This window comes from Megalopta genalis, unplaced genomic scaffold (genome assembly GCF_051020955.1).
Source record: "Megalopta genalis isolate 19385.01 unplaced genomic scaffold, iyMegGena1_principal scaffold0420, whole genome shotgun sequence".
NCBI lineage: Eukaryota > Metazoa > Arthropoda > Insecta > Hymenoptera > Halictidae > Megalopta > Megalopta genalis.
Window position 1 is genome coordinate 34,279 of NW_027476489.1, and position 11,289 is coordinate 45,567.

The 11,289-nt window shown below is 41.0% G+C and overlaps 1 protein-coding gene across 1 annotated transcript; it reads right to left on the reverse strand.

Moving 5' to 3' along the window:
- Positions 1-4,850: 4,850 nt before the first annotated feature.
- LOC143263256 (uncharacterized) lies at positions 4,851-10,275 on the reverse strand (the record flags this gene model as incomplete). Its single annotated transcript, XM_076528354.1, has 5 exons — positions 4,851-6,617; positions 6,729-6,958; positions 7,064-9,556; positions 9,619-9,834; positions 10,035-10,275. Coding segments are annotated over 5 exons (4,947 nt in total), but the record flags the coding sequence as incomplete, so codon positions are not given.
- Between the last annotated feature and the right edge of the window lie 1,014 nt (positions 10,276-11,289).

The window sequence follows — 11,289 nt, forward strand, 5'->3', positions numbered from 1 at the left end:
ACAAATGATTTAGGTCCAGATACTTGCGGTATAAGTGATACAGCTTCAAATGCAGGCGAAACAAACGAGTTAGCTTCATATCTATGCGAAACCCATGATTTAGCTTCAAATCAATGCGATGTAGAAGGTTTACCTTCAAATCCATACTTAACAAATGATTTAGCTTCAAATACTTGCGATATGAATGATATAGCTTCAAATGCAGGCGAAACAGACGTGTTAGCTTCTAATCCATGCGAAACTCATGATTTAGCTGCAAATCAATGCGATGTAGAAGGTTTACCTTCAAATCCATGCTTAACAAATGATTTAGCTTCAAACACTTGGGATATAAGTGATATAGCTTCAAATGCAGACGATCAAACGAGTTAGCTTCATAATCCACGCGATAAATTTGATTTAGCTTCAAATCAATGCGAAGTAGAAGGATGAGCTTCAAATCCATGCAATACAAATGATTTAGCTTCTAATACTTGCGATATAAATGATATAGCTTCAAATGCAGGCGGAACAAACGAGTTAGCTTCTAATCCATACGAAACTATTGATTTAGCTTCAAATCAATGCGATGTAGAAGGTTTACCTTCAAATCAATGCTTAACAAATGATTTAGCTTCAAACACTTGGGATATAAGTGAAAAAGCTTGAAATGCAGACGATCAAACGAGTTAGCTTCAAAATCCATGCGCTAAACTTGATTTAGCTTCAAATCAATGCAAAGTAGAAGGCTTAGCTTCAAATCCATGCGAAACAAATGATTTAGGTTCAGATACTTGCGGTATAAGTGATACAGCTCCAAATGCAGACGAATCAAACGAGATAGCTTCATATCTATGCGAAACACATGATTTAGCTTCAAATCAATGCGATGTAGAAGGTATACCTTCAAATCCATGCTTAACAAATGATTTAGCTTCAAATACTTGCGATATAAATGATATAGCTTCAAATGCAGGCGAAACAAACGTGTTAGCTTCTAATCCATGCGAAACTCATGATTTAGCTTCAAATCAATGCGATGTAGGAGGTTTACCTTCAAATCCATGCTTAACAAATAATTTAGCTTCTAACACTTGGGATATAAGTGATATAGCTTCAAATGCAGACGATCAAACGAGTTAGCTTCAAAATCCATGCGATAAACTTGATTTAGCTTCAAATCAATGCGAAGTAGAAGGATGAGCTTCAAATCCATGCAACACAAATGATTTAGCTTCAAATACTTGCGACATAAGTCATATAGCTTCAAATGCAGGCGAAACAAACGAGTTAGCTTCTAATCCATGCGAAACTCATGATTTAGCTTCAAATCAATGCGATGTGGAAGGTTTACCTTCAAATCAATGCTTAACAAATGATTTAGCTTCAAACACTTGGGATATAAGTGAAAAAGCTTCAAATGCAGACGATCAAACGAGTTAGCTTCAAAATCCATGCGATGAACTTGATTTAGCTTCAAATGAATGCAAAGTAGAAGGCTTAGCTTCAAATCCATGCGAAACAAATGATTTAGGTTCAGATACTTGCGGTATAAATGATACAGCTTCAAATGCAGACGAAACAAACGAGATAGCTTCATATCTATGCGAAACACATGATTTAGCTTCAAATCAATGCGATGTAGAAGGTATACCTTCAAATCCATGCTTAACAAATGATTTAGCTTCAAATACTTGCGATATAAATGATATAGCTTCAAATGCAGGCGAAACAAACGTGTTAGCTTCTAATCCATGCGAAACTCATGATTTAGCTTCAAATCAATGCGATGTAGAAGGTTTAGCTTCAAATCCATGCGAAATAAAAGATTGAGCTGCAAACACTTGGGATATAGATGATATTGCTTCAACTGCATGTGAAACAAACTTGATAGCTTCAAAACCAAGCGAAACACATGATTAAGCTTCAAATCAATGCTATATAGAAGGTTTAGCTTCAAATCCATGCGACACAAATGATTTAGCTTGAGATACTTGCTATATGAGTGATATAGATTCAAATGCAGGAGAAACAAACGAGTTAGCTTCAAATCCATGCAAAACACATGATTAAGCTTCAAACCAATGCTATGTAGAAGGTTTAGCTTCAAATCCATGCGAAACAAATGATTTAGCTTCAGCTACCAGCGATATAAGTGATAAAGCTTCAAATGCAGACGAAACTAACGAGTTAGCTCCAAATCCATGCGAAACACATGATTAAGCTTCAAATCAATGCTATGTAGAAAGATTAGATTCAATTCCATGCGATACAAACGATTTAGCATCAGAAGTATGCGATATAAGTGATATAGCTTCAAATGCAGGAGAAACAAATGAGTTAGCTCCACATCCATGCAAAACACATGATTAAATTCCAAATGAATGGTATGTAGAAGGTTTAGCTTCAAATCCATGCGAAACTAATGATTTAGCTTCAGCTACCAGCGATATAAGTGATAAAGCTTCAAATGCAGCCGAAACTAACGAGTTAGCTCCAAATCCATGCGAAACACATAATTTAGCTTCAAATCAATGCGATGTAGAAGGTTTAGCTTCAAGTCCATGCGACACAAATAATTTAGCATCAGATACATGCGATATAAGTGATATAGCTTGAAATGCAGGAGAAACAAACGAGTTAGCTTCAAATCCAAGCGAAACACATGATTTAGCTTCAAATCAATGCGATATAGAAGGTTTAGCTTCAAATCCAAGCGAAACAAATGATTTAGCTTCAATCACTTGGTATATAAGTGATATAGCTTCAAATGCAGACGAATCAAACGAGTTAGCTTCAAAATACATGCGATACACATGATTTAGCTTCAAATCAATGCGAAGTAGAAGGCTTAAATTCAAATCCATGCAAGACAAATGATTTAGCTTCAGATACTAGTGATATAAGTGATATAGCTTCAAATGTAGACGAAACTAACGAGTTAGCTTCAAATCCATACGAAACACATGACTTAGCATGACAAACCAATGCTATATAGAAGGTTTAGCTTTAAATCCATGTTACACAACTGATTTAGCTTCAGATACTTGCGATATAAGTGATATAGCATCAAATGCAGGCGAAACGATCGAGTTAGCATCATAACCCTGCGAAACACATGATTTAGCTGCAAATCAATGCGATGTAGAAGGTTTAGCTTCAAATCAATGCGAGACAAATGATTTAGGATTAGATACTTGCGATATAAGTGATATATCTTCAAATGCAGGGAATACAAACGAGTTAGCTTCATATGCAAATGGAACACATGATTTTGCTTCAAATCAATGCGATGTAGAAGGTTTAGCATCAAATCTATGCGTAACAAATGATTTAGCTTCAGATACTTGCGATATAAGTGATGTAGCTTCAAATGCTGGGGAAACGAACGAGATTGCTTCAGATCCATGCAAAACACTTGATTAAGCTTCAAGTCAATGCTATGTAGAAGGTTTAGCTTCAAATCCATGCGACACAAATGTTTTAGCTTCAGATACTTGCGCTATAAGTGATATAGCTTCAAATGCAGACGAAACAAACGAGTTAGCTTCAAATCCATGCAAAACACATGATTAATCTCCAAATCAATGCTATGTAGAAGGTTTAGCTTCAAATCCATGCGACACAAATGATTTATTTTCAGATACTTGCGATATAAGTGATATAGGTTCATTGCAGAGGAAACAAACAAGCTAGCTTCAACTCCATGAGAAACACAGGATATAGCTTCAAATCAATGCGATTTGGAAGGTTTAGCTTCAAATCCATGCGAAACAAATGGTTTAGCTTCAGATACATGCGATATAAATGATATAGCTTCACATGCAGGCGAAACAAATGCGTTAGCTTCAAATCCATGCGATACAAATGATTTAGCTTCAAATCCATGCGATGTAGATGGTTTAGCTTCAAATCGATCCGAAACAAATGATTTAGATTCAAACACTTGTGATATTAATGATATAGCATCAAATGCAGGCGTGACGAACGAGTTAGCTTCAAATCCATGCGAATCACATGATTTAGCTGCATATCAATGCGATGTGGAAGGTTTAGCTTCAAATCCATGCGAAGCAAATTGTTGAGGACTCATCAGATGGAAGACGGAGATCCTCTGAATATTGCACTTGGTGCCGACTAACTCGAAGGACCACCCACTGTAGTGCGACTAAATGAATTGCTAGTACTCTATTTGTAACGCGCAACCTAAGCGTTACGCGTATCTCTCTACGTCTTCTGTTCTATTCTGTCAGTCTAAGGTATTCTCTTCTGAAGCTCTAAGAATGTTTTGTCTCATCTGATGTTCTGTGCCCTTTGATCTTCTGTGCTTTCTGTCTGTCTATTCCGTCTTGTCTCTAGAGGACCGGAGTCATGCCTAATATCACCTCGGTCCTCCCTACTTCTCTTGACCTAGGGTGGGCGGCAAGGAATTACGGTCCAATCACTGCAATCCCAAATCCAGTGAGACTGCCCCAAAACGGTGGGTCGGGAGTTAGGAGGGAGAGTGGCAAAATAACTCCTGCTAGACATCCCGCGCTGATGGGCCTACGTGCCCGAACAATGCCAGACCCAACCGTAATTGACTGGACCGTAATCAAGGACCAGGAGACGTTATGACGGTGCCGCATGTGCCCGGGAACGGCCCGGGACAGACCTATACCGTCCGGGTACCCAAGCACATGGCCCCTGCCTTAAATCCTGGCCACTTGGCCGTAACATACCGCCCACCTTGAACATGCATCGCATGTTCAACTATGTCTATAGTTGATAACCCATATAAGTGTAAGCTTATGATATGATTACAATCTACGTATTCTGTGTGAATATTACAATATTTACAATGATCGAAATTTACACTATACATAGTTGCGCTACACCTCGTGTGACATTTCTAAGTGATCTAAAGATATTATACACAATTTTGTCACGGGTCGTTTAATTGTTCCGGTTGACGTTCTGACTGTTGCGACACGAATCACTCCATCTGTACCAGGGTGAACCTGAACGATTCTTCCCATGCTCCACTGTAACGGGGGTAGATTGTCCTCCCTGATGATGACCAAGGAATCCACGGCTAATTTCGACGTGGTGGAATGCTGCCATTTGTGTCGTTGCTGTAACTGTTGTATACATTCCCGCTGCCACCTTTGCCAGAAATGCTGGACCATTTGCTGGATTAGCTGGTATCTGTTGAGTCGAGTGTCCTTGATATCTCGTAGGTCAGGAGATGGCAGTGTGGTAAGGGCAGTACCAATTAAAAAATGCTCAGGAGTCAAAGGGTTTAGGTCTGTGGGATCTGAGGATAATGGTGAAAGTGGGCGTGAATTTAAACAGGATTCTATTTGCGTCAGTAACGTATATAGCTCTTCGAACGTGAGCCTCTGATCTCCTATAACGCGTGTGAGGTGGTATTTAGCAGATTTGGCCGCTCCCTCCCACAATCCACCAAAGTGTGGAGAGTGCGGAGGAATTAATCGCCATTCGATGGATTCCTGACTTAGTGCGTTTGCAATTTTTTCGTTGTGTTGTTTGTCCTTAATTAAGATATTTAGCTCAACTAGCTCGTTTCGCGCCCCAATGAAGTTTGTACCGTTATCGGATATGATACAATGACATCGTCCCCGTCGGGCAATAAAACGTCGGAAACAGTTTATGAAAGCGTCGGTACTCAAGTTGGTAGCTAATTCTAAATGTACGGCCTTCGTAACGAAACATACAAAAATGCATAGGTATGCCTTGACTGTTACCTTGCTTCTCGTTCTCTCCTTTGTAAAAAATGGGCCTGCGTAATCAACTCCACAGGTAAAAAAAGGTCGCGCTGGGGTGACTCTCGACGCAGGTAATTGACCCATCTGATAGGTTTGACTCAATGGGTTTGTTTTAAAGCACCGTACACATTTCCGTATGTTTCGTTTTACATTATGTTTTGCTGAGACCAACCAATACCTTGTTTGTAATGACGTTAAAACAGCCTGACATCCCGCATGCATTAACCTGTGATGTTCGCATTTGATTATTAAATCCGTTAGCGGATGCTTTGGTGGCAATATGATCGGATGTTTTTGATCGTAGTCTATGGGTGCGTTGGATAGTCTTCCGCCCACCCTGAGTAGTCCGCCATTGTCCAGAAATACATTTAGAGACCGTAGCGCACTGGAATTTGGAAGTGCTTGTTGCGTTTGTACTAATCTGATCTCTGTCGAAAATGCCTCCCTTTGCGCAAGTAATTCCAAACGTGTTCTCGCTGCATTGATTTCTATTGTTGTCAATGGACCCGTTATTAGCGAACCTGATGCGTCACCTTCTAATTTTTTAACTCGGTTTCTCATAATTTTGGCAAATCTGAGACAGTATGCTATGCTTCTGAGTAACCGCGTATAGGTTGAAAATCTCCTGACAATGCTACTCTCTGCAGTCGATATAGTCAACATAACCGGTTTCCTTTCCTTCTCTTCCGGAACGTCGATTGGGTTATCTAACGCGCTAGGCCATAGACTTGAGCTCTGACGTAACCAGGTGGGACCGTCCCACCAAATGGTTGTGTTCTGTAATGTACCTGGTTTTGTGCCTCGCGAAATTAAATCTGCCGGGTTGTCTTCAGAGGCTACATGTCTCCAACTATCACTTGACGTTAAACCCTGAATTTGCGATACTCTATTGGCTACGAAGGTTTTCCATTTGTTTGGGGAGCTTCAAAGCCAGGCGAGGGTGATCGTCGAATCTGTCCACAGGTATTCCTTAAACCTTACTGTGTCTAATGCTATTCTAACCTTGTTTACTACATTTGCTAGTAATAATCCACCGCATAATTCTAATCTCGGTAATGAAATGGTTTTGAGCGGTGCGACTCTGGACTTTGCACACAATAAGCACGTTACCCAACTACCTGACAGATCCCTAGAGCGCAGGTAAACACAAGCCCCGTACGCCTTCTCGGACGCGTCTGAAAACCCGTGCAGTTCTATGTCATCTAAACACTCTGAAATTGCACATCGCGAGATGTTCATTGCTCCTACCTTGCTAATATCTTGGCGGTATTGGAGCCATTGACTATGCAGGTTCTGCGGTATTGATTGATCCTAACCTATCTGAGTCTGCCATAGTTGTTGTAGGATCAATTTTGCGACTATTACAATGGGGGATATTAGTCCTAACGGGTCAAAAATTTGAGCTATTTCAGAAAGAATAGTACGTTTTGTGACACGCTGGTTCTGTGGGGATTCTACTCTAAACATTAAGTGGTCGGTCGTCGGTGACCACAAGAGGCCTAACGTTTTTGGGTCTTTATCTACGGCGATTACGCGATTTCTCTCTGTACTGTGTGTTGCTGTAACTGTCGGGCAATTGCTTGCCCATTTACGAAGGTCCATACCTGCTTGTGATAGAATTTGCGTCAGCTCCCTTTTCAGCGTTTCTATTTCCTGTTCTGTTTGAGCCCCAGTTAATAAATCGTCTACGTAAAAATCATTGATTATAACCTTACTGCTCGTCGGAAATGTGTGAGCACAGGTTAGTCCAATTTCGTGCAGAGTACGAGTCGCTAGGAAAGGAGCGCATGCTGTACCATAAGTTACTGTGTTTAACTCGTACTCTTGGACTGGGAGATGGGGCTGTGCTCGCCACAAAAGTCTTTGATACTTCCTATCTGCTGGATGAACTAAAATTTGTCGATACATTTTAGCAATATCGGCCGACAGGACGTACCGATTATATCGAAAACGAATTAAAATGGAAATTAAATCGCTTTGAACTGTAGGGTCCACTAATTGGATGTCGTTCAATACAAGGTCTGATGAGGATTTTGCTGATCCATCGAACACAACACGAAGCTTCGTTGTCGTGCTGCCTTCCTTGAATAGAGCGTGGTGGGGAAGATAGTAGGCGGATTGCTCGTGTGTACCTTCTACAATGCGCGACATATGCCCTAATGTCTCATATTCTGACATGAATTCTGTATACTGCTGTCTTTTTTCTGGATATCTTGCTAACCTCCTTTCTAACGAATATAACCGCCGTTCAGCTTGCGCTCGCGAAGTACCTAATTCATTTGCGTTGGATTTAAACGGTATTCTAACCATATATCTACCGTCCGTATCTCGTCTTATGGTTTCCCTAAAATGTGCCTCGCATTCATCGATTAATCTAGTATCGCTTGGGGTTAGTTCCTCTATGTCCCAAAACCTCTCTAATTGAGATTGTAGGTCATTGAGTGTGGCTAAACAACACTTATTGTCTTGTGATAATTTCTTATTTGTACAGGTAGGAGTGCCTCCCAAAACCCAACCTAGTTGGGTCTTTTGCAAGAGCAGGTTGGAAGTTGACTTATGTTGACCGACACATAGCAATGTCCAAAATAGACCTGCTCCAATGAGCATATCTATTGGCCGTTGTAAATGGAATTCTGGATCGGCTAGCTCTATGTGACTCGGAATTTCTATTTTTTCTCTATGTATCTGAAAATTGGGCATGTCTGACGTGATGGTTTCTATTGATAGGCATTGTACCGTGTGTTGAGATTTATTATATCGCGAATGAATTGTTAATGTTGCTCTACCTTCTATGGAATTTACTGCCCTTCCTAATCCTGTCACTGTTGAACTTATTGCAGTCGGTTTGATGCCGAGTCGTTGGTAAAATTCCGTGGTTATAAAATTTGCTTGAGATCCCGAATCTAATAATACCCTGCATTTATGTGACTGACCCTCCTTGTCCTTGACATAAACTATTGCTGTTGATAATACGGCATGCCCTATTGTATTTGCTACGTTAGCTGTGAGTACTGGGGGTTCTCGCGAATCTGATTCTCCTGTAGCCGGGTAGCCTTCTTCTGCGCGTTTGAATTCGGGATTATGTAATAAGGAATGATGCTTCCTTCCACACTGTTTGCAATGACTCCGTGTACACGCCCGTACCCGATGTCCCGATGACAAACAATTGAAACACAGCCGGGCTTCTTGCACTATCTTTGTTATTGTATTTAAATCACTGTTCTTAAATTTCTCACAGTTATATATCGCGTGATTGGCCTTGCATGCGGGGCACCCGGCTGAGTTAACTACATGCGAAGCTATGTAGTTGTAACGAGGGGTATTATTTGTTCCTCGAGGTCGCTGGTCGACCCTAGGTGCAGCTACCTGAACACTGACCGCGATATTTGCTAAATATTTGGAACGTTCTTCTATAAACGCAGATAATTGACCAAATGTAGGCATTTCCGACTGAGATATTATTCTCCTTTCCCATTCTCTCATGGACACTTGACCTAACTTTCTGGACAATAATGGAACTAACATGGTATCCCAAGTTTCAACCGATTCACCCAAAGACATTAACGCTATTCTATGATTTGTAGCTTCGTCCAGAAATTCCCGCAATGTGATGTCTGATTCCCTTTGAATGGATTTTAAATCAAGTAATGAATTTACATGATGCCGCTTGAGACTTGTGGAATCTTCATATCGCGACTTGAGTAATTCCCATGCATGTCTGTAATTTGTTCCGGACACGCCTAAAGCTTGAATCACACGAGCCGCTACCCCCTTGAGTGAGGTATTTAAATAATGGAACCGTTGTATGTCTGTTAATGAATTATTCTGTGAATCACTGATGTAAATGTGTCTTTAAATTTCACCCAATCACTGTAATTGCCATCAAAGGAAGGCAGTTGCAGTGTCGGTAATCCAACGTTTATTGCGGTATCTGCAGTCTGCGCGGATATCGGGCTGTTCGTGGTTATCCTACTCTGCTCCGGAGTGGCACGGGCAATGACTATTTCGACTTGATCTATCACATCAAAATACGGGGTCTCGAATTCTTCGCGCTCGATCGCGTGCGCTCCTTCGGCGTCCGTTCCAGCTACGAGTATTTCGATTCTCGTTTGAACTCTATTAAAATTGTCAAGGAGACATACATTTGCATCTAACCGTTTCTTAAGAGAGCCCACCGAAGTCGTGGTCGCGAATTTGCAAATAAATGTCTTACAACGCGTGAGTGCAGCCTTGACCGTTCCGCGCTCGATCATCAACGGTTTGAGATCTTCCGCCATAGTGATTTACTGACGCAAATGGGACTATAAAGGTACTTAACACTTGGGCTGGGATACTTGGTACTGCTGTCGATGCCTGTTGGCTGCACTGGGATGCTGCGTTGTTCTGCAATGATGTTGAGCTGCTGCGTGATTGTCCTGCTGTGGTGCTGTGGTGCTGGACTTCTGTGGTGTTGCAGTGCTCTGAAGCTATATGCACTGCCTTCTCTGGATGCTGTAGCCTCCGGAAGAAACTTCTCGTCACTGAGCTCCTGAGATCAGGAATCTCGGTGCCGCACGTTATGACGGTGCCGCATGTGCCCGGGAACGGCCCGGGACAGACCCATACCGTCCGGGTACCCAACCACATGGCCCCTGCCATAAATCCAGGTCACTTGGCCGTAACACAAATGATTTAGCACAGGAACTTGTGATATAAGTGATATAGCTACAAATGTAGAGGAAACAAACGAGTTAGCTTCACAACCATGCGAAACACATGATTTAGCTTCAAATTAATGCGATGTAGATGGATTAGCTTCAAATCCATGCGAAGCAAATGATTTAGCATCAAATCAATGCGAAATAGAAGGCTTAGCTTCAAATCCATGCGGAACAAATGATTTAGCACAGGAACTTGTGATATAAGTGATATAGCTACAAATGTAGAGGAAACAAACGAGTTAGCTTCACATCCATGCGAAACACATGATTTAGCTTCAAATTAATGCGATGTAGATGGATTAGCTTCAAATCCATGCGAAGCAAATGATTTAGCTTCAAATCAATGCGAAATAGAAGGCTTAGCTTCAAATCCATGCGGAACAAATGATTTAGCACAGGAACTTGTGATATAAGTGATATAGCTACAAATGTAGAGGAAACAAACGAGTTAGCTTCACATCCATGCGAAACACATGATTTAGCTTCAAATTAATGCGATGTAGATGGATTAGCTTCAAATCCATGCGAAGCAAATGATTTAGCTTCAAATCAATGCGAAATAGAAGGCTTAGCTTCAAATCCATGCGGAACAAATGATTTAGCACAGGAACTTGTGATATAAGTGATATAGCTACAAATGTAGAGGAAACAAACGAGTTAGCTTCACAACCATGCGAAACACATGATTTAGCTTCAAATTAATGCGATGTAGATGGATTAGCTTCAAATCCATGCGAAGCAAATGATTTAGCTTCAAATCAATGCGAAATAGAAGGCTTAGCTTCAAATCCATGCGGAACAAATGATTTAGCACAGGAACTTGTGATATAAGTGATATAGCT